Source organism: Lissotriton helveticus, chromosome 10, assembly GCF_964261635.1.
Source record: "Lissotriton helveticus chromosome 10, aLisHel1.1, whole genome shotgun sequence".
NCBI classification, from domain to species: Eukaryota; Metazoa; Chordata; class Amphibia; order Caudata; family Salamandridae; genus Lissotriton; species Lissotriton helveticus.
The window spans coordinates 800,833,582-800,858,477 of record NC_136071.1 but is presented as its reverse complement, the minus strand read 5'-3'; the positions used below and the strand labels follow the sequence as shown (position 1 = coordinate 800,858,477).

Sequence of the window (24,896 nt, the reverse complement as noted above, 5' to 3'; positions counted from 1 at the left end):
GGTTTTCGTCGAGCTGGGCAGTCTTGATCCGGAGGAGAGACTTACAGCAGACCGCGATGCTTGGATGGTGCCTGCTGCTGCAGGGGGACTACTCCTTAGTCACAAGGGAGAAATCTTGAGAAGAGTCTTGAGTTCCTTTCGTGGAAAGTCGGTTCAGGATTCAAAGATGATCTGATTTGGAAGGGGGCCTGCTCCTACCTTTATCCTGGGAAAGGGGGCTGGCACGCGACTAAGTCCTGCCCTATGGGTGGGACTAGGAGGGGGGTGGTTACACCCCTCTCCTTTGCCGGGCTTTTCCCCAGATCAGGGGCTGGAGTGCCCCTGGAACTGGTTCAAGCCGGCCTATGCATAGTGAGCACCGGGGTGCCACTTGCAGTCACCTTCCTCTAAAGCCCTGCCTACCTGGGATACACAAAATCCTGTCTGGGATGGTGCTGGCACCGCCCCTGACAGGAAACCCTTTGTCCAGGCTTCTGTTGCTGGAAGGACTCCCAGCAGCAGGAGGGCAGACTTGTGTCTCGGTGGCAGCATCCATTTTGTGGAGCTGAGGCTTGAGTTAACTTTAACCGGGGTTACAGCTACATACATGTCGTGTCCCTCTAGAAGGGTGGAATGCTAACCCCGTCGCCAGAATTGGCGAGGGGTTAGTATTCCAATTCGTATGACACCTTACTCAACATGTTTTGATAAAGCGATACCAGAGTTGGCATATAACCGCGAGGATTATAATGCACTTAAGAGTATATGGTATGCGTTATCATGGAACAGCTATTAGGACTTGGTTCCGCAAGCTGCAAACGGGCTCAGCTCATGCCAGAGCACCATCTCACATTATTCCAAGCACTCTGCCTTCAGTATTGATAAGGCCTGCCATAGGAGTGACTGATAGGAATATATGTGTCCATTTTAGGGTTAGATATAGGAATACTATATCTAAAGCAAAGGATGAGTACACCACCTTGCCCCAGCTGTCAAGCAGCCAGTTGTGTCTGTTTTAGTTAGTCAGCTCAGGGGTGGCATAATACATGCTGCAGCCCCTGGGAGACCTCTGGGTACACCTCTGCCCTGGTTACAGGGACACAAGAGAGGGCCCAGTGCCAATTCAGTACCTGGGTACAATTTGGAATAGAGAGAACAGCTAGGCTGTTGGTCTGATTAGCAGGCCCACAGCCAGGGAAAGTCGTAAACCAGTGAAGCAAAAAGCAAAAAATCTGGGTGATCATAGGATTGCAGACCCTACTCTCCTACACCGTATACTACCTGAACAAACCGCTTGAAGCTCAGGCCCTCTTGCATTGGCTCTTAGTGAGAAATCTATTGATTACAGCAGTACACCTACCGGGAGAGCAGAATACACAGGCAGATGCACTCAGTCGGCACTTCGAGGACTAGCAGGACTGGGTTCTAAACGACAAAGTTGTCAGCCATTTTCCAAGAATGGGCTTGTCCAAGCATCGATCTATTTGCGGACGACACAAACAAATAATACAGAGACTTCGCCTCAAGGTACTACTGACCAGGTTCGAAGGGGAATGCCTTTTTGATCAGCTGGTCAGGGTCTTTTGTGTACGCCTTTCCACCTCTTCCACTCATCCCGAAAGTGGTGACCAAACTCTGACACTCAGACACGAGGATGATTCATCACACCAACGTTCCCTCACTGAACTTGGTGGCCTGGCTCTTGAGGTCCTCCAGTATGGTCATTTAGGACTTCCTCAATGCTGCATGACCATCTTGAAAGAAGCTAGAAGGCCCCTCCACAAGGCACTCCTATGCTTGTAAATGGAAACGTTTTTTCTTATGGTTTACAAAATAATTGTAATCCTACCAAAGGGCAGGAGGAAGTGATTTTACCATATCTGCTTCATTTAGCCAAGGCAGGCCTCAAATTCACCTCCATTAAGGTGCACCAGGCTGCCATTACGACATACAGGCGTTCTCCTTCTCAACCATCCTTTTTTCAACTACAGGTAGTGAAGGATTTTTTACAAGGTCTTAAGGTGGTCTATCCTCCTGTTTGGCCTCCTTCTCCCACCGGGAATTGAACTTGGTTCTATCTAAATTGATGGGACCCCCATTTGAGCCTATTCACAAAGCAACCCTTCAACACCTTACGTGGAAGGTAGCTTTCCTAGTGGCGATTACCTCAGTTCGCAGGGTGAGTGAGATTCAAGCTCTCTGCTCTAAAGAGCCTTACACGGTGTTCCGTTTAAATAGAGTGGTTTGAGGAACACACCCCTCCGTCCTTCCAAAGGTGGTATCAGATTTCCATGTCACCCAAAAAACTTCACTACTGAATTTTTTCCTAATCCCTCCACTCCAGCTGAAAGGTCATTCCACTCGTTAGACATGAAGAGGGTTTTTTAATTCTATTTGGACAGTTCCAAAACGATAAGAAATTCTGATCAACTATTCATTAATTACAACCCATTAATACCCCTGCTGGGGTATTAATGGGTTGATGGGTAGTCAACACGTTGACCATTGGGTCGGTTCTATCCTCCGCGCTGCGAGCTGTTCTCAGCATTGTGTTTATAGTGTACTCTTGCTCACGCTGTGCAGGAGGATACTGCGGGATGGAGCTATGATCTCGGTTAGTGAGGTGCCGGGTATTGGACACTTGGAATCCCTTCTTTATGTATAAGTGCCCTCCTGTTAGGATCAGGGTCAAGATTTGAACCTCTCTCCCTCGCTAGGGGTAGTATTACTCTGGGGCTAGGTTGCATTTGCCTCGAGGTTACCATAGGTGTCAGATTGTAATTGATCAACTAGAGGGGTAACCTTTTGCTTGATCAGTTCACTAAGTCGGGACAATAGATCTGCTAATAGCGACTCGGCCCATACTGGATACTTAGGATCTACACTAACAGCTAGTGAGGGTTCTATAGGTGGATTTTGATTGTCAAGATCTTCTGCCCTTACATCACTCCCTCTTCTTGCCTTCTTACTCGTTGTTGCCTTCTCCGCTATCTGCTTACGTTTCCCGTTCTTACGTGTGCCTGCACCCACATCGACCAATTTTATTGTAGCTGATGTAGTATTCATTGGAACTAAAGGGGGCGGGGATCATCTCCAGTTGAAGACAGCTACAGAAGTATTGGGACTGGGCAAATCCACTATGAGCGGGAAGAAGTCAGGGGTGATTGACAGCCGCCTTTGGGTGCGTTCAATTTCTGATGTGACCACACCTATTGCCCTTTGCAGCATCTTGTCGATTGATGTTGGGGGGGGTGGGGTAGAAGGATTAGCTTGAGCCCGGGTTTTTCTGGGGATACAGGTACACTTTCCCATATTAAGCTATTAAAAATCAACCTGTTAAATAGAAACCCACAAGAAAAATAAACAGTACCAGTGACAATAAACAAACACACATGACTTATGGGGAAGGACTCAGACGAAAGGAACAAGGTACTTTACAATATTCCTAGCCGAGGGCCGAATGTTATCAAAAAGGCTAGACGTCCTACCAAAAGAGCATGCTACACAGTAAAGTAGAAGAGGTTTGTCGTTTACTATAACAACAATCCGACCAATCCACTAGATGCTTCAATCCAAGACATCATTTGTTTTGCAGCGTGAATCTTTCTGGATTCACTATGCTGTGCATATTCCGCAATCTGGTGGTTGGGTCCGGAGTCGTAGTCTTTTTTTCTCTTTTTTTCTTTTTCTTTTTTTTTGTATCCCAGGTGGGCGTCGACGTCCCACCATTTGGTGTACCTTCGGTGACGTCGGCATGCTTCCTGCGGAAGCTCCCACCCTTGGGCGCCATCTTCAGATTTTCCGCCGTTGGGTCTGGATCGTCGCGTGAAGCTCCAGAGATTTGAAGGAGAATAGAAGAAAACGCTGAAAATCTACAGAAAGAACTTGAAAAGACTAGGAGAAGAAGTCCATCAAAGCTGGGACGACGAAGGTGGAGAACTAGCTTGAGATCTTTGACGTCCGACAGGGAATGCGTGCACAGGGGGACAATGCACCCTTTAAATTCTGCCGTAACTGCCATCACAAGTACGCGCAGAAGGACCAGCACCCGGTCTGCAACCTCTGCCTGCCGGTCGACCACGGGAGCAAGGACTGCAAAGCCTGCTCCGTCTTCACACCGAAGACACTCAGAATCCGAGAGAAGCAGAGGATGGCTCACCACATGATGCAGGGCAAGGGCCAGGCACCGTCGCTGTACGATCTGGGCCTCTCCACCGATGACGAGGACAACATCGCCGAGGGACTAGATATCTCCACGGTCGCAGAGACCGATAAGAAAACATCAGACAAGGTAGGAGAGTCTACGACCCCGAAAACCCTCTACAGGGCCTCAAAAGCCAGAGGCAAATCAGAGTCTAGAGCCTCGAAGGGAGCACCGACGCCGAAAACCTCGACGACAGAGGCTGCATCCTCCAAAAAAACAGCCCAGCGGATCCTTCGAAAAGGACTCCCAGAAGGCGAAGACCGGCGAAAAGCCAGGGTCGTCGTAGCAGGTCCCCGAAAGAGGAACCTCGACTTCGAGGGACAAGGAGTCGAAAACCACTTTGAAGTCGACGATGCCGTAGAAGAGGGTGGCTGAAGCGCTCGACGCCGAGCATGCCGCGCAGATGGAGAAAAAGAAAAGGAGGCCGAGATGGAGAACATCCTCCAGAGGAAGAAAGACTTCGAAGAGAAGATGAGAAGCTACAGGATCCCCTCGAAGCCCGCGACGGACGTCGCCGAGGTAGAGGAGCACGAGGAGTTTGACGCCGAAGAACCGCCGTAAACTCCGGAGCCCTCGGATCAGGGAGAAGAGGAAGACCTCTATTACACAGAGGGGGAATATGGGGATCAGCGTTCGAGCTACGACTCGGGATCCTTGACGGCTCAAGACCTGGACTGGCAGGACATCGATGCCGAAAACCCGGAGGAGGCTGTGGAGACATACCCCTCGAGGCCTTCGCTGCCAGATGACATTGGGGCTTACAATGAGGTCATCAGAAAAGCAGCAGCAGCTTATGGGTTTAAATTGAAGGAAGAGAAGCCTAAAGCGGATTTCGGGCTGGAAACATTGCTTCCCACACAAACAAGGGGCCAGTTCCTGCCCATGCTGAAGTGTCATGGACGAAGGGAAGGAAGCGTTCAAAGAACCAGCGACTTGCAGATCCGTCACACCAAGGACGGAGAAGAAGTACAAGTTCTCCTCCCAGGACCCTCCCTACATCAAGGGGTCCGTCACAGCAGACTCAATTATCGCTGCAACGGCAAGGAGAAGGGCCAACGTCCCGACAACATCTGGGCCTCCACCTGACAAGGAGAGCAGGAGGATGGACCTAACAGGCAGAAAAATCAAAAGAAACGCGGCAGTGCACTGGCGGATGGCAAACTTCAATGCCCTCCTGAACAGGCACCAATATCCACATTGGGACGAGGTGGGGCAATTGCTAAAACACCTCCCAGAGCAATACCAGCAGAGAGCCACACACCTCGTTGAAGAGGGAAAAACATCGCCAACTCCTGCCTGTAGACAGCCCTGGACGGAGCAGAAACCTCCAGCAGGCTGATGGCTATAGGGATCACAGAGAGAAGGCAAGCCTGGCTCAAGATCTCGGGCTTCAAGACAGAGGTTCAGTACAACATCCTGAACACTCCATTCAACGGCGAATCGCTGTTCGGCGCCCCGGTTGATGAGAAGCTCACCCAACTAAAAAAGTATAACGAAACCGTAAGGTCCATGGGGTCCCTGCAATTCAGAGGGATGAGAAGAGGCACTCCGGCAAGGAGGCCAAACGGAAGAGGTGGTAACCCGCCGGGAACATCGCACCAGGCGTTCCACCAGGGTCACCAGGGTGACAATCCGGGCCAGCAGAAGCAGACCTGGCACTACCAGAACAGGGGTCAGTCCTTTCGCGGGAGGGGAAACGGTAGAGGACAGAGAAGGAGAGGCGGTGAGCAACCCCCCTCCAAGTGACTTCGCACGGAAGGATGTGCTCCCCCACTCAAGCCCTCCGAGGGAAGAGCACAGGAAAGCAAAGGGGAGAGGGTTACATGGACAAGACACAAAAGATCATGTAACACCAGTGGGCGGCAGGCTAAGATTTTTCCTCCAGGAATGGAGAAAAATAACCACAGACAAGTGGATACTCAACATCATACAGTTCGGATACTGCATAGAGTTGGAAAAGAGGCCGCCAAGCAGAAGGCCAAAGAAAAAAGAGCACTCTGGAAGGGAGCTAACGCTGCTCCGAGAAGAAGCTCAGGAACTACTCCGAAAGGAAGCCATCGAACCGGTCCCATTCAGAGAAAGGAACAAGGGAGTGTACTCCAACTACTTCCAGGTACCAAAGGTGAACGAAAGCCTAAGACCCATCCTGGACCTACACTTCCTAAACAAACCTATAAAGACACAAAAATTCAAGATGACGTCCCTACAGGTGGTCATCCCACAAATAAGAGACCGGGATTTCATGTCCACCGTGAACCTCAAAGATGCATACCTGCACATACCAGTGAACAGGAAGCACAAGCACATGCTAAGATTCACAGTAAACCAGGATCACTACCAATTCACAACCCTGGCTTTCGGTCTAAAGTCTGCCCCAAGGGTGTACACAAAATTCCTCGCAGCAGTCGCCGCACATCTGCGAAGAGGGGATACATGTGTACCCCTACCTAGACTATTGGCTGATAAAGGCGAACTCTCGCAAAACATGCAAGGAGCACGCACAGCGAGTCACGAACACGCTGATGAACCTGGGATTCTCCATACAATGGGGAAAATCCTCAATGGAGCCGGAACAGGTGAAGATCTTCCTGGGGGCTCAGATCAACACAATCCAATGCAGGGTGTTACCCAGCGAGAAGAGGACACTCAGCCTACTAAGGGAGACTCGCTGCTACCAGAAGGAGCAAGCTCTGTCAGTAAGGACAGCGAGCAAGATCATGGGGATGATGGCGTCATGCATACACCTGGTCCCCAATGTACGCCTACACATGAGGCCACTCCAAGAATGGCTGCAAGAACAATGGTCACAAGCTACAGGAAGTTGGGAGGATCTAGTGGTTGTAACGCACGAAGTGCAGGAAGTGATGAGGTGGTGGACCAAAAAGAACATTACAGTAGGGAAACCTCTAACTCCACCAAACCCAACTGTGACCATCACCACGGACGCATCCCAGAAGGGATGGGGCGCACACATGAACAGGCTCAGAGTGAGGGGTCTGTGGGCACCAGCGGATGCAGTCAGACATATAAATTACCTGGAACTGAAGACAGTGTTACTGGCCCTGAAGGCCTTCCAGAAACAGCTGTACAAACCGAAGGTGTTGATACAAACGGACAACACAACAACGATGTTCTACATCAACAAGCAGGGAGGGACTCAGTCGATCCCTCTGTCCAGCGTAGCGCAAGAAATATGGAGATGGGCAATACCACTCGAAATAGATCTGCTGGCCATACACCTACCAGGGAAGGACAATGTAGAGGCGGATTGGCTCAGCAGGCAGACTTCAGCATCCCACGAGTGGGAACTCAACAGTCAGGAAACAGAGTGACTATTCAGGAGATGGGGCACCCCAACAATAGACCTGTTTGCAACACGCCAGAATGCAAAATGCCAGTACTTTGCATCCAGAAAACCAGAGGAACAATCCCAGGGGAATGCCCTATGGATAAGCTGGTCAAAAACATTTGCCTACGCTTTTCCCCCGATACCATTAATCCCCAGGGTGCTCAACAAGTGCAGGATAAGCAACATGACACTGATCCTGGTGACACCTCAATGGGCCAGGCAGACCTGGTATTCACAGATTATGGAGATGAAGCAGGGTCCACCCCACAAGTTCTCAAAAAAGAAAGGACCTACTCTCCATGCAGAACGGAGAAATTCTACACCCAGAGCCAGAGGGCCTCAGCCTAGCGGCTTGGCTCCTGAGGACTTAGAGTTTGCACACCTAAAACTCCCAGAGAGCACCCTGAAGGTGTTGCGAGAGGCAAGGAGGCCCAGCACACGCAAATGCTATGGGGAAAATGGAAGAGATTCACTCAGTGGTGCAGCAAGAAAAAGCTTCAGAGGAAGCTGACCAAGGAATCAACGGTGCTAAGATACCTCACGCGCCTACTAAAAGCTAATTTAAGCTCATCCTCGCTAAGGGTACACCTGGCAGCAATTGTGGCATACACAAGGGGAGAGACTGGGAGAAGCTTTTTCGAATCAAGGGTAGTAAAAAGATTCCTGGAAGGGGCAAAGAGAATAGCGCCACCAAAAAGGATGCCGCCGCCAGCATGGAACCTGAATGTGGTACTGACAGAGCTCATGAAAGCACCCTTCGAACCCATCCACAGAGCATCACTGCAAATGCTGACAATGAAAGCGGCCTTTCTGGTAGCAATCACCTCGCTACGCAGGGTGAGCGAACTACAGGCACCAACACTGCAGGAACCCTGTGAGAAGTTGGCCTGATATGCAGTGCTCACTATTCTAGTGATCACTATGTATCAGTCCAAACGACCCTTATTGATGATTGGTTGTAAGTCAACCTGATAGACCAGCTATCCTAGTAGCATGGACAAGAGCAGTCTTTAGGCTAAACTCTAGAGGGCGTGTTAAGCCAGCTGTTTTACCATCACATTTACCCCTTGAACACCAAGTGAAAGGACACCACACAAGTTATGAAAATAAAGTATATTTATTTATAACAAGACTACCCTGAACTCTTTGAGTCAGAGAGCTAAGCACAATACAAAACTCTTAAAGAAATACTGAAAGTCGCACAATTTACACAAATGCCCGAGGGGCACGAAAAACCATATACTACAAAAGTGGAATGCGAATTACTAGCAAGTAAGTAACTATTCTCAGAGGCTTTGGGATCGCTAGAACTAGACTACTGAACCTTTAGATTACAAGCAGGAGGCCTAGGGAGATCGGGTGCAGAGTGTGCACTCTCACGCGGGATGCGGAACAAAGTCTATGGAGGCTAGTAAATGCAAAGTTACAGTTATCGGACGAATCCGACTAGATAGGCTGAAAACGAAAAAGGATCTGGACACTTAAATAGTTAAGCTATGCTGGAGCACCGAAATGCTCAGGTTACCTAGCCCAGGGGCTGCGGCTGCATAGGTCTGAAAAGACGTCGGGAATCCTCGTTACAGTCTATGGAGCCTGAAAGAAGAAGTTGCTGGCAGGCGACCAGTGATGAAGTTCGATGTGATCCAAGCCTGGATCGATGAAGATGGATACCTGTAAGCAGAGGGGACCAGGTCCTGAATCACTAGCCAGTGATTAGGTGGGCACCAGGATGGCACCGGGCGATGTCACCTCGACCAGGTGAGTGGGCGACGCTGGGCTCTGCAGTCTCTCGGACCAGGATGCGTTGTCGGCGACCAGGATGGAGGGGCGAGCTGTCCCACGAAGGTATCTGCTGTCGACGTCGCTGGACCCAGGATTGTGGCAACAACTCTTGGCAAATGCAAGCCCACGCGGTGGACTCAAAATGGCGTCTGGAGTGGACCAGGAGGGTCCGGGGTGCTCCTCTGTTGGAGGGGAGCAAGGGCCAGTCTGGAGCAACCAGACCAGCGGGGTTGTCGTCGTGGTTCGTCGTCAGAAGGGCCACTAGCCAACGGGCAAGTGACCTGGACAACGCGGTGAGCAGCAAAGAGCAGAAGGGCCCCACGCAGATCTCGTGGATGCTGGAGGGCTGGACTTAGGTGCTGGAGCTGCTCAGGGTTGGGGCTTCTCAAACCCCAAAGCACTCACTCGAGGATCCCTCTGTGGTCGTGCTGGGCAAGCGTCGTGCAGTCTTGAAGATGGCCGGTCCCTCGAGGTCTCGTCACACCCACGAATCTCAGCTGGGCTGATGATGCAGGTAGAGGTCAGAGGTGCCAGGGAAGCCGGTTCTCGTCGAGCTGGGCAGTCTTGATCCCGAGGAGAGACTTACAGCAAACCGCGATGCTTGGATGGTGCCTGCGGGTGCAGGGTGGCTACTCCTTAGCCACAAGGGAGAGTCTTCAGAAGTAGTTCAAGAGTCCTTTCGTGGAAAGTAATCAAGATTCAGAATTATCTAATTTGGAAGGGGGCCTGCTCCTACCTTTATTCTCAAAAAGGGGGGCTGGCACGCGACTAGGTCCTGCCCATGGGTGGGACCAGGAAGAAGGGGGGTGGTTACACCCCTCTCCCCTGCCGGACTTTCCCCAGCTCAGGGGCTGGTGTGCCCCTGGAACTTGTTCAAACCGGCCTATGCACAGTGAGCACCGGGGTGCCACTTGCAGTCACCTTCCTCTATAGCCCTGCCTACCTGGGATACACATAACCCTGTCTGGGATGGTGCTAGCACCGCCCCTGACAGGAAACCCTTTGTCCAAGCCTCCCGCGCTGGGAGGACTCCCAGCAGCAGGAGGGCAGATTTGTGTCTCGGTGGCAGCATCCATTTTGTGGAGCTGAGGCTATGTTCAACTTTAACCGGGGTTACAGGCTACCAACATGTCTTCTCCCTCTAGAGGGGTGGAATGCTACCCCCGTCGCCAGAACTGGCGAGGTGGTAGTATTCCAAAGCGTATGGCACCTTACACGACATGTTTAGATAATGTCAGACCAAAGTTACCATAACCGCGAGGATTATAAGGCACTTAAGAGTGTATGGTCTGACGCTATCATGGAAACGGCTAAGGGATAGATCCCGAAAGCCGCAGACAGGCTCAGCTCATGCCAGAGCACCATCTCACACGATTCCAAGCACTCTGCCTTCAGGATTGTTAAGGCCTGCCATAGGAGTGACTGATAGGAGATCTGTGTGCCCATTCTAGGTTTAGATATAGGTATACTATATCTAGAGCAGGGGTGATTACACCTCCTTGCCCCCAGCTGTCAAGCAGCCAGTTGTGTCAGTTTAGTCAGTCAGCCCAGGGGTGGCATAATACATGCTGCAGCCCCTGGGAGACTTCTGGGTGCACCTCTGCCCTGGGTAAAGGGACTTGGAGAGGGCCCAGTGCCAATTCAGTACCTGGGTACAATTTGGAATGGAGAGAGAGAACAGCTAGGCTGTGGGTCTGATTAGCAGGCCCACAGCCAGGGAAAGTCGTAAACCAGTGAAGCAAAAAGCAAAAATCTGGGTGATCATAGGATTGCAGACCCTACTCTCCTACAAACCCTACATCCAGATACGCAGTGACAGGGTCGTGTTGAGAACAGACCTGCACTTAATGCCAAAGGTGGTGTCAAGGTTCCACATGAATCAGAGTATTCAAATTCCTAGCTTCTTCCAGAACCCCACGACAAGCGCTGAGAGGGTGCTCCACACACTAGACGCAAGAAGAGCAGTAATGCACTACATTGAAAGGACGAAGGAACACAGGAAAACAAAACAGTTCTTCGTGTCCTTTGCAAACAGTTACCTGGGTAGACCAGTGACTAAGAACACCATAGCTCGGCGGATCGCACAAACAATACAATTCTGCCACAAGCAAGCGGGCCAGGAGCTAACAGGAGGGGTGCAGGCCCACTCGACCAGGAAGAAAGGAGCAACAATTGCCTTTCTGGCCAACACACCAATTCAGGACATATGCCTGGCGGCAACATGGGCTTCAGTGCACACGTTCACTAAGCACTATTGCGTGGATGTACAGATGAACAAGGAAGCACAAGTAGGACAAAGAGTGCTTCAACATATATTCAACAACCAACGCTCATCTTCCACCGAACGGCCACAAAAGTAACAAAACCGCTACAAAATCGATGCACAGCATAGTGAATCCAGAAAGATTCACACTGCAAAACGAATAGTTTCTTACCTGTCGGTGTAGTTTTGCAGCTTGAAGATCTTTCTGGATTCACTAGCGAACCCACCCGCCTCCGCCAGAAAGATGAGGCTGGAGAAGAGGGTGGAAACACATGGAATAGAGAGCAAGTTGAAGCTTAAAAGGTACGTGAAAAGAATTACGTTGGAAAAAGGATTAACAAACATTGCTATGGATTCACTACAAGGACACAAAAGAGAAAAAAGAATCCGAAGATGGCGCCCAAGGGTGGGAGCTTCCGCAGGAAGCATGCTGACGTCACCGAAGGTACACCAAATGGTGGGACGTCGACACCCACCTGGGCTACAAAAAAAAGAGAAAAAAGACTACGATTCCGGACCCAACCACCAGATTGCGAAATATGCACAGCATAGTGAATCCAGAAAGATATTCAAGCTGCAAAACTACACCCACAGGTAAACTATCTGTTATCTATTTCACCTACAACGTTCTAATTTAGCATACACATCCATACGCTTATATCTCGCAGCAATAGCTGCATATCTGCAAAATAGACAGCACTTGTCTCTTTTTTTACAGTACCCGCTATTAAAGCTTTTATGGAAGGACTTAAGACTCATTCCCCCCAGGCTTCCACCTTCTCCAGTGTGGAATCTCAACATAGTCCTTACAAGAGTCCACCTTTTGAGCCATTGCACAAATGTGATGTGCAATTTCTCAACTCAGCCTTCCTTATAGCCATCACTTCTCTGAGAAGAGTCGGTGAGCTTCAGGCACTAACAGTAGAGGAACCATTTTTGCAAATACACCAAAACAAAGTGGTTCTTAGGACTACCCCCAAATTGTTAGCTAAAGTCATCTCTGCCTTTCCTATGAACCAATCTGTTGAGATGCCTGTGTTCTTCCTTCAACCAGATTCAGTGGCAGAACGTGCCCGTCACACATTAGATGTCAGAGCCCATTACTATACTACTTAGAAAGAACAAAACCTTTTAGGAAAACCAAACAACTTTTTGTTGCTTTTGCTCCACTACATAAAAGCAATCCCATATCCAAATCAGGCATTGCAAGATGGATAGTTAAGTACATTCAAATATGCTACATTAAAGCTAAACACACATTTCCCCCTAGAGCGCACTCTAGACGCAAACTAGAGGCTTCTATGGCATTCTTAGGAAACATACCGATAGATGACATCTGCAAAGCTGCAACATGGTCTACACCACAACCATTCACAGAACATTATTGTGCAGATGTGTTAGCAAAACAACAAGCTAGTGTGGGTCAGGCAGTTTTACAAACACTATTTCAAACCACTGCAACAGCTACAGGTTAGCCAACGCATAAGAAATACCTGCTATATAGTCTATGCAAAAGCTTATGATCTACAGATCATATGCTTCGAACGGAAAATGCTAATTACCCAGTATGCATCTGTTCTTGGCATATAGAGCTGTAGAGTCATATGCACCCACCGCCTACCTTTACCTGTTGCAGTCATATCTTACTTAGATACAATTTACATGGACATCTTCCTTATCTACTTTGCTAACTCCATCATCACCCTTTATGGCAAAACAATCTAAGGATAGAGTTGATGCCCATGTGCACTATCACCGAAAGTCACCTACCTCGTGACTACAAAGTGAAAACATCCGGACCCAACACCAGATGGCGATCTATGCTAAAGCATGACTCTACAGCTCTATATGCCAAGAACATATGCATACTGGGTAAGTAGCATTTTCCTTATGGGGGTTGCATGAAACAAAAACACATTTGTCATAAAATGTCTGTAATAAACTCTCACGAAGTACCCAGATAAAAAATAAATGAAAGGAAAAAGCTATTTGCAATAATGAAAATAAAAATGAAATGAAAATAAAATTTGTAAAGCGCTACAGCTGCCCTCAGGCGTGCAGGCGCTAGGACTAAACGAGAGTGCCCTCAGATGGACAAAACAAGGATTCTAGTTACTGAAACAGAAAAGTTTTAAGCTGCTTGCGGAAGCTGGTTAGATTGGGGTTGTTTCTCATGTGCAGAGGGAGGGTGTTCCATAATCTTGATACATTACAGGAGAAGGAACGTCCTCCCGCTCTGGCTCTAAAGATTCTAGGAGTCTTGGCCAGAGATGCAGACGAGGAGCGAAGCACCTTGTTGGGCGGATAAGGGGAAATCAAGGAACGGTTGATTTCTGGGCCCATTTTCCAAAAGGCCTGGTGAGCGATGCACAGAGACTTAAACTTAACTCTGTCCTTGACTGGCAGCCAGTGCAACGTTCATAGCCCAGCTTTTATTGAAGTTCTTCGTGGGACTCCAAGTAATGCACGAGCCGCACAATTTTGGGTGCGCTGAAGTTTTTGTAGGGTGTAGTCCGGTGCTCCAAGATAAAGGGCATTATTAAAATCCAGGCGGGATTGAACAAGGCCCTGTATAAATATCTGCTTGGCCTCAAATGGAAGGAGGGGAAGGATTTTTTTTATCACCCTAAGGAGGCCAAAGCAGGTGGCCGCCACGTTGGTAGCCTGTGTATTGAAGCTCAGCGACTTATCGAACCATACCCCCAGACTTTTGATGTTATCTCTGGGGGCAGGGGCCGCCCCCATGCTCGCGGGCCATAGCAGCTCCAAGTAAGAAGGGGCTGCCGGGCCCAAGAGCATGAGCTCGGTCTTATCGTCATTGAGCTTCAAACATGAGCTCATCATCCATCTCCTCACCTCTTCCAGACACACAGCTAAATTAGGCGGTGATTGGAGGCCACTCTTCTGCACAAGGGAGACCACCAGCTGGGTGTCGTCCGCATAGGAAATGATGTTAATACCATGCGGACGAACAATCCCAGCCAGCGGCCTCATATATGTATTGAAGAGCGTAGGGCTCAGTGATGAACCCTGAGGAACTCCACACCCTAGAGGCCTGCTCGATGAAACGGATGTGCCGTCAAAGACCTGGAAGGTTCTGTCCGTTAAAAAAGACTTGAACCAAACCAGGGCTTCTCCGGACACTCCTAGGTCGGCGAGACGGTTCATCAGAATTTTATGATGCACCGTATCAAAAGCGGCACTCAGATCGAGGAGGATCACTGCCACTGACCCCCCCCCCCCCCGATCCAAGATCCGCCTCGCCTCCTCCGTCACAGCCAATAAAGCAGTCTCTGTCCCATGTTTTGGGCGAAAGCCCGTCTGGGAAGCATCGAGGAGATGATTTTCCTCGAGGAACTTCGTCAGGATGGTATTAATGTGCTTCTCCAGGATCTTCGTTGCCCATGGGAGCAGGGAGATCGGGCGGTAATTACTAGGGTTAGCTGGGTCAAGGGCAGGTTTTTTTTAGCAAGGCCCGTACCATTGCATGCTTCCATGCCACAGGTACCATCCCACTCATAATGGAGGAGTTCAGCAGCTCCCTGAGGGTAGGGAGAATGGTTTTGCTGGTCAACCCCAGCGAGCCCGGGGGAGCAGGGTCACACGGAGAACCAGATTTTATTTGTTGTACCAAAGACTCCAATGTTTCCAGATTCAACAATGGGAAGGAATCTAGCTTGTTTTGAGGGGGAGTTACTGTATCCAGAGCTGAATCAGAGCATTGGGCGGATAATTTAATGGCTGTTTAAGAATTAGTCAAGGTCGTCAGGACAAGACTCTGCAGAACAGCGCTGGATCTACTAGGGGCGGGGGATCACTCCACTCTTCTAACTGGAAATGCAGGGGGAGGAATGTACATAGAAGTCCACCCCGTCTGCTTTCAAAATCACTAATATGCGTTAGTGTTTCTGAAAGCACATATGCTGCTTTTAGGCTTGCTCAGGGCTTTAAATGGAAGGAAAAAACTGGGGGTGTTGGGGTGAGGGTTATCTGGGGCGTGGCTGATGTAATTAAGGGTGTGGCTTAAAAACACATAAGCTAAAAACCTGTGCATAGCATAGTGTGCCGCCCGACTGTTATTGTGCTGCTTCTGTCATTGCATCCAGATGTATAATCCAATAAGTAACATACCTACAACAAACCAGGACTATTGGCTTTGTCATGGCTGTTTGTTGCATTAGATAAATAAGCAACAACTACGACTTCGTTGAATAGAATATTTTTCTTTTACCCTGAGGGCAAATATGAAGAGCCCGATAGGGACCCTTCTTACCCCCTGATTTAGGACCCAGCCCACTTAAAGCCCTGAGCTTGCTACATGCCTTCTGTTAATAGAGTGGCTGCAGGCAGACTGTGTGCATTTTTTAAAGTATGCATGTTAATTGCAGCGCCGTGTATAGGCATGACTGGTGCTGCAATTAACATGAATACTTTTTAAAAAATCCACACAATCTGCCCGCAGCCACGCTCTATTAACAAAAGGCATGCAGAAAGTCCAGAAGCATGACGTGTGCTTTCAGAATCACTAAGCTATGAGTGATTGTGAAAGCGCACATATTGCTTTTAGGCTTGCTGCCTGCCCTTTGTTAATAGAGCGCAGCAGATAATGTGCCTTTTTGAAGGTTTTCATGTTAATTACAGCATTCGACATGCTAATACATGGGGCTGTGTTTAACATGAAATCTTTCAAAAGCACACAATCTGCTGCGCTCAATTCAGAAATGACAGGAAGCAAGCAAATATATATTAGTGATGGTGAAAGCACACGTCGTGCTTTTAGGCTTGCTGCCTGCCATTTCTTAATATAGCACGGCTGGGGGGCAGATTGTCTGCCGTCGTTTTAAAAGTTTTCATGTTGGTTGCAGCGCCCGTCATTCTTCTACAGGGCGCTGCGATCAACATGAATACTGTGTGTGCGCACTTCAAACCCACAAACTCATTCTCTGGATACTGATCTGACCAGCTGTTCTCCAGCCAGGGCTTGCACGCCGTCTAAGTACTGGTTTATAACTCACTGTCCCACTCCTGATTGCAACGGACACAGTCATCATTTGTTTCTTGGTTATCTATTTTCTACTTATTTAATAATCTGTAAAGCGCTCTGATACCCTCTAGGGTCAAGTTTGCGCTATATAAAACTTTATAAATAAATAAACCTTAGATAGCCGGAGTTGGAGTGCATGTGAATCTACAGCATTATATGCCACAAACAGATGCTTTCAGGGTAAGTAATATTTTCTTTTGCTGGATACTAAATGTTCCTCCATGCTCCTCACTACTCTCCCTCCTCCCAATATGAAATAGTGCTACTCCTAATATGATCATAAGGTGTGCAATTTTGATTCTCTTGTACGTTAACTGTTATCAAGCTCACTTGGTATTTTCCTGCATGCCTCAGACATAAAAAAATTAAATAATTTATGGGACTGATGCCATTGTTTCAGGTGGCGCTGTATACTGTCAAATTTCTATCCTCGCCCAGCCACGGTCACCTCACTTTTCTGACCCAGCACTCTTCCCCAGAGAGCTTTGCGGTGAAAGCTTCCACCTGCAGGACAAATCCCAATGCCTTCCCAACACTACCACTGGTGGAGAGCTGAAGAGGGAAATTTCTTCCACCAGTTTCTCTCTCCATTCGGTCAATGCATGCTATCTTTTAGGCCACTATTTTCACGCTCTGTAGGACTCTGTTCCTCAAGTTCCCCAATGTGGTCCGTGACCCTGTGCTAACCCAAGCCATACAGGATGTCCCTGTTGTGTCCTGAATACCACAGATTCTATTGGGCAAGCTTTTGGTACTAGTGTTGCCTTCGGTGTCCACCCCTGGTTGAAATCTGTTTTCCCTTGCAATGTACAGTCGTCCCATATGCAAAAGAAATAATTGATGAACAGAATGCTGCAGTGTGTCAAACATTCACCCCAGTACAGGGATCTGTGCCTACATCCATCATTTATTTGCTCCCCGTGCCTTTCCAGTGCAGATCTAGCCATAGGCAAATCAGTCTTGACCCTGTTCCCCATGGGAACAGTTAAGCCCAAACTGCCGGCCAAGTCCTCCCTGGACTGGCGGCAGGCATCCTGGGGCTGGTTTCGGGGCATCACCCCTCATCAGCCAGGCTAGCTTTCCTCCAGTCATCAGAACAAAACTGGGCCTTGACTCTTAACCAGTAAGGCTAAGTCAAAATGTAAACTGAACTAACAACACAACTGCCAGTACTGGACTAACTTAATTTCTAATAGCCAAAGATCTGTTATGAACAAAACATATCAGTCTGATGTAACATTTGTTACTAGTTTAGTTCATTAATTTTTTCAAAATAGTTTTTTCTATTTTTGCAAGAAACTTTCTTGTGCATATCACAAATATATACAAAATATACAAATAGATACAAAGTTATTACAAGCCAAATCACAAACCACTATAATACACATCCAAACTAAATCTTTCTCACCACACGCAAACCTTTCATATGAACAAGACATATATATAACAAAACATAAACCTCTGAGGTGTGGGCCAGTGTCAATATACACATTTCATTAAATCATATAATGCAGTATACATTGTTATTTATAATGTTTGAAAACTCAAAGTTTAGACAGAACAGATCGTATTGTGTTTTGACTAAGTACTTTAGATTTTTATGGCTGACACTGGACCTAGATAAATAACAATGTATACTGCATTATTATAGTGGTTTGTGATTTGGCTTCTAATAACTTTGTATCTATTTGTATGTTTTGTATATATTTGTGATATGCACAAGAAAGTTTCTTGCAAAAATAGAAAACTTTTTTGAAAAAATTAATGAAATAAACTAGTAACAAATGTTACATCAGACTGATATGTTTTGTTCATAACAGATCTTTGGCTATTAGAAATTAAGTTAGTCCAGTACTGGCAGTTGTGTTGTTAGTTCAGCTTTCATCCAGTGGCATGGAGAGCATGGGACCCACGTCTGGACAAACCCTCCCCACTCGGGGTGACAAATGTAAAAAAGAATAATTGATGGACGGAATGCTGAACAAAGTTGTACATCCATCCTAATACAGAGATCTGGGCCTAAATCCATCTGTTTTTTGTTCCCCATGCCCTTCCAGTTTAGAACCAGACATATATGAATCAGTCTTGACCCTGTTCACACTGATTTGCATATGGCTGATTCCAAACTGGAGAGGCCTGGTGAGCTAAAGAACAATGGATTACATCCAGATCTTTGCGACTGGGGGTGATTGTTTGCATTGTTCAGCATTCCGTCCATCATTTGTTCCTTTTGCTTTTGTCGCTCAATGTGGGAAGGGTATGCTCAGACGTTGGCCCGTGTTCACTGCATTCAAGCTAGCCTGGCTGATATGGGGAATTGCCCCAAAACTGGTCTCAGGATGCTTGTTTCCGGTTCAGGGAGGAACTGGCTTGGCAGTTCGGGCTGGACTGTTCCCATGAGGGGCAGGGTCAAGACTGATTTGCATATGGCTGGGTCCAAACCAGGGTGGCGCAGTGAGCAAAAGAACAAAGTATTAAACCCAGATCTTTGTTGACTGGGGGTGAATGTTTGCATTGTTCAGCGTTCCGTCCATCATTTGTTCCTTTTACTTCAATCCCCTATGGACATGCTTTTTCACAGGATTCATTTTATGGTGAAAAGCAGACTGTTCTGGAACTCTTCAAAGAAAGAACGGCCACAGTGCGCTCGTTGGGCTGGTCTGGCAGGTGCTTCCCATACAGACTACCACTTCAGCCGATTTACCAGCAGTTTGTGGCTTCAGCAGTGGCACCCACAGATTCCTTGCTCAGGGATTACTTTACATTTTCCCTCAATCTCCCCAGTCCCCTGCCCTGTGGCAGTCTGGGAGAGTTAGAGATCAGAGGCCTCTGGTCTCATGCGGACGCCCAGCTTCACATCAGTCTCCTGAAGCTAACTGCCATCTGCTTGGCATTGAAAGCCTTCTTGCACTTTATTACGGGAAGGATGGTGCAGGGACTCAAGGAACGCATCACCGCCATGTGGTTTTGAAACAAACAGGGCAGTGTGGAGTCCTGGACCCTGTGCCAGGAGGCTCTGCACCTCTGAAATGGCTAGACCATCAACCACCAGGCAGGATTTGTGAATGCCAAGGCAGACTCAGCATGTAACATCTAGTGGATCACAAGTGGCAGTTACACCTTGAGGTGGTGTAACATATTTTCCACGCATGGGAAGAACCTTGGCTCGAGCTCTTCTCTACCTCTAAGAACACACAATGTCAGCAGCTCTGTGCATTAGAGTTTTCAAGGTGTCTCTCTCTCTCTCTCGCAAAGACTTATTCCACCTCTGGTCAGACTTTTGTATTCCTTCCTGCTGATAACTCTCCTGCCCCAAGTTCTAAAGATCCGAAACTACCGGGCTCAAGTCATCCTAGTGACCACGAATTGGACACGGCGAGTATGGTATGAAGACCCCCTGGGCAAGAGCATCTGTCTTCTGTTCAGGCTGCCCCTCCAGGATAGTCTGCGGTTGCAGCAACAGGGTAGGGGGTCTTTCAGCAATTCAATCTTCATGCTTGGAGATTGAGCAGCAACAGATAAACACCTTCTACCTTCATACTCCAGAGGTGGTCGATGTTATCTTGGCAGCCAGATGTCCCTCGACACCAACTGCATATGCCTGGAGTTGAATAGGGCTCGTACCATTAAAAAGATCTCAAGTCTAAGATTCTACATACTGGTTGACACCAGTTTGCTTTCGGGGCTCTGCATCAGAGGGTGTGGATACCTCAAAGGCAACTGACAACACGCTGAAGTGGCGCCTATATTGGCTCCACATCTCATCTTCAGAGTGGAATAGCATCAGTGTGGAGTTGCTCAGTGCCTCCTACTGGCACACAGAGGTACTGCTTGAAAGTTTACAGATTCAACCTGACACCTGCATAAGTACTCAAAAGGTGAGCAATCTGCAATTAGTTTCTACCAGAAAGAGTAATATCAAAGGTAAGTTACTTGCTCTTTGCATCCTTTTTGTGAATTCTTAACGCACATGCTGACACAGCTGAGATCCGCAAAAACAAATTGCAAAGTTGATCTTACCCCTTTTGCTTTTATTGGACATGTGTTTTAATTTGTCATGCATATCGCTTTGTCTTTTTACTTCAACCTGCATTTTAATTCTAATTCACACGCTTTTTACTGCAGGATACTGTTTTTGCGACAACAAATTAAAGAACTTGAAAAATTAAAGAATCAGAATTCCTTCATGGTGTGAGACGTGAATAACTGCACGTGTTTTCAGCGTGGAAACTGTATATTTGCCTGCTCAGTCTCAACATTTTGAGCTGCATTTAAGTAGACTTTGGACCGTTGAGCTGGGCAGAGGGTGTGGCAATGGAAGGGGACAGGAGGGAGTCCATTCAGGGGAAAGATGCAAGATGGATTTGTGAAACCCTTGAACTGTAGATTTCTTGTAGATGTATTCTTCACGTTGTAAATATGTTTTGTAGAAGTGGAGCCATGGAAAGCCATGTGTATCGAAGCTTTGACATCCAAACTAATCAATGCTGAGGTGGCTAAAAACATAGCCTTTTACATGTAAACCTATCTGCAAAATTTGCTTTTTTGTTTATTTAATTTATCATTCAGAAATCTTGTTTCCCCTACTATTCAATGCCAGCACCGAGCCATGTCTTAGGCTGGGACAGTTTGGGCAATGTAAAAAAAAAATATCATGAAACCTCTGTTTCCATGCTTTCGTCCCTGTTCAAAAACAGTGCTACATTTTTTTTGTTGCAGATTAATGTTATCATTTTGTTCCAGTTTCTTCCAGAAAGAGCCCTTTAACCGGTTGTATCCATTTGTCATGCTTCTAACTCTAAGGCACTTTTTTTCTATAATCTTTTCATTCCTGTGTACAGTAGCTTAAAATTGCAGTGATTGAGCATAACCCACTTGTTTGTATAAATTATTGAAATGTATTTCCATTTGCACCCGATAAGAATGGACTTTAAAGTTCTGCTGGGCATGCGTGCTGAAAAGACATTTATTGCCCAGGTATAAACAGCTAGTCCCAAAATTATAAACATGGTTGTGGGAGGGAAAGAGGAAGCAAGATAGTCAGATGTGAATTGTATCTGTTGTAATAAACATGTTAAACAAAGGAAAACACTTGTTATTTTCATTTACATTGTTTGCTATATTTTACAGTTCAACCTTTTGTTTCATATTGGAGCAGTTCATGTTGAACATCGTAATAAATAATGTACTGTAACTAAATAATCTTAAAATGTCTTATCAAGTTTTTAATGCGACATGACTCTAAATAAGAATGCTTCGTGAACAATTGTAGGATGTTAAATTCCTTTACCTGTGTTTGTATTTTGAAGGTTAATTTTAGCATATATTTTTTTCAGCTAACTCTTTGGATCTGGTAGTGAGTGCTATAGGTTAGCAGAAAACACTACATTTTTTGGTTGGAGTATTTCATTGTGTTCGAGGCATGTGGGCTGCTGAATTCACATCTTATGCATAGATCGCCGCCTAGTGTTGGGTCCGGATGATTGCACATTGTTGTCCTGGAAGAGTCTTCGAAATATCACGAGATAGGTGGCTCCTCCCCTGGACTACAGTGCGCATGGGCATCCTCTCCATCCTCAGATTGTTTTTTTCCGCCATAGGGTTCGGATGTACTTTTCTTTACTCAAGTTCGGAAACTTTTCTACAAGGCCAAAAGGCTTTCGGGGTCGTCGGTTTTGTTGATTCGATCGGTCCCGAGTTCTTGTTCCAGTTATTTTCGAAGCAGGACATCGAAGAGAGCCGCGTGGCCTTTTCGACACCAGAGGCCGATCGTCGATGGAACGGAGCCGTTCAAACGATGCCCCCTTTGTAACTCTAAATACCCGCACATCGATGTACACCCGGTGTGCACCAAGTGCTTATCACCAGACCACAACGAGGACAACTGTCTAGCTTGTGCTCGATTCCGGTCGAAAAAGACGCTTAGGCTCCGACGTGCAGCAAGACAAACAATGACGAAGCCAGCGCCCGACCCAGTGAATATCTTCGATGAAGACGATGATTAGGTCGTCGAGACTGAGGATCCGGAACAGGCGTCGGATCCAGGTTCGGAGCACAACTCCAACTACTATGAAGACAATGAAGAACGCGTCGCTGAAGAACAAAACGTCGAAGAGGTAAGGGACGACGTGTCCCCCATCGGAGCCGTCGATGACGACTCGAGTGATGAACCAGGCCCAACAGTGGGTACTGGGCCCCAAAAAGACACTCAAACTTTTAAAGGCTTAGGTCGAGGCATCGCCAAAAGGCCTTAGCCAAGATCTTGACAAACATTCTATAGCCCCGCGTCTCGGCCCGGCTAAGAATATATCACACGAGCCATCGGTCGCCCTAGAGAAAGCGAAACCGAAAGCTATCGAGACAATAACAAAACCGAAACTGCTGAAAACAGTCCTCGGATCGAAGAGTGCGACCACATCGGTTTCGACGCCGAAGAAAAGTGTCGACGACCCTGCGGGATCGACCACAAAGGGTGTCGAGCCGAAGATTGGTGCGCTAAAGTCCATCGCTAAAGCCAAGTACGTCGAACCGACGAGGTCGGCGTCGACAGACAGCGACACAAACAAAGGACTCTAGTCTCGGAAGGCCCTCGAACCGAGGCACCGAGTCGAAAAACAGCTCGGCAAAACCCTCGAGCCGCAACCCAAAGGCGCCTCTAAGGAGCACGTCGAAACGAAGAAGAAGAGCGCGCCTCCGACGCAAAAAACACCGAAGTCCACGCAAGGCCAAAAGCACGACGACAAGGTGAAGTCAGTCGGTCCAATATCGACGCCGGGCCCAAAGCCGTCGATAAAATTCAGACTTCCCCCAACAGCACGGTCTAAAGCAATCGATCCGAAGACAAGGATCGAACCTACCAAAACTGTGTCACTTGGGAAAAGGAGTCATCCTCTAGAGGAGGACGTTCTGTACCAGGAGCCCTCCTATGATAATCAGTCGAAGCTCCATATCGATGCCGACACAGGCAAACTTACGGTTTATCAAAGAAAGATCAGGTTGGAAAATCCTCTGGAATCATATAAAATCCCACTAAAAAAAAATAGGGATTCTTCAACATCGCCTGTCCATTTTGAAGCTGTAAGGTACTATGGCCAGGACACTTCTGCAGGCTCACCCACACGCTCTAATGAGGATATGGGGTATGACTATGATGAACAATATAGTTACCCTGCAGGCGATTATCAAGAGGACCAGACTCAAGCCTGGACAGACCCTATTGACCAGGGGGAGTCACAAATTATCCCTGATACTCCTTCTTACCCTGTAAAAACTTCGCCAACAGAGGATACAGCGGCGTTTAACGCATTAATAGAGAGGGCAGCACAAAATCATGATGTGGACATGCATGCTGACCCAATTGAGGAGGATTTCTCGTTTGACACTTTCTCCACTTCAGAGAAATCAGTTAAGACATTGCCAATGTTAAAGGGTGTCCTAAAACACGCTGGAGACATTTTCAAGGAAACCACAAGAGCAAGGGTTGTTAACCCCAGAATTGAAAGAAAATACAGACCGGCGCCTGTGGACCCTACATACATTCGGGGACAGCTGCCGTTGGACTCTTTGGTGGTATCCAATGCTCGTAAACGTGCCAACTCCCAAACTACTGGTGATGCTCCCCCTCCAGACAAAGAGTCTAAAGTATTAGAAGCATCTGGAAAAAGGGTGGCTGCTCAAGCAGCTAACATCTGGAGAATTTCAAACACACAGGCCCTATTAGCCAGATACGATAGGGCACATTATGACACATTAGAGCAACTGCTACAACATTTGCCTGATGCCTACAAGGAAGGAGCAGAAACTCTAATAAAGGCAGGGAAACTGATATCCAACGCATCCATTAAATGTGCGCTAGATGTAGCAGACACTGCAGCCAGGGCCATCGACACAAGTGCTTGGTTGCGCATCTCAGGGTTTAAACAGGAGATTCAAACCACATTATTAAATCAGCCAGTAAACCCTGATTTTTTTATTTGGTCCTGATATGGACACAATCTTAGAAAAGATTAAAAAAGACACGGAGACAGCCAAATCTATGGGGGCCTTGCAGTCACAACAATTCAGAGGAGGTTCCTTTCGTCGCTCCAATAACAGAGGAGCTACAAGAGGCCAGGCATCCCAACAGACTCCATACAATAAAGGGAACACGCAAACCACCTATAATAAAACAAGCAGAGGTGGATACCGTAGCAACAGCAGTAAAGGCAGAGGACGAGGAAATAACACCAGATCCTACTAAACAGTGACGCCTTGTCGCTGCCCCCACACCATGTAA

At 47.5% G+C, this 24,896-nt stretch overlaps 1 protein-coding gene across 7 annotated transcripts in view; it reads left to right on the top strand.

The window, feature by feature from the left end:
• Positions 1 to 21,710, top strand: part of WAC (WW domain containing adaptor with coiled-coil) — a 676,706-nt gene extending 654,996 nt beyond the window's left edge. For all 7 annotated transcript variants that reach the window (XM_078663389.1, XM_078663395.1, XM_078663393.1 and 4 more), the window contains one exon: positions 20,747 to 21,710. In XM_078663389.1, the coding sequence (XP_078519515.1) occupies positions 20,747 to 20,816 (70 nt within the window). In that variant the 3' untranslated portion in view covers positions 20,817 to 21,710. The remainder of the gene's footprint in view (positions 1 to 20,746) is intronic.
• The last annotated feature ends 3,186 nt before the right edge of the window (positions 21,711 to 24,896 follow it).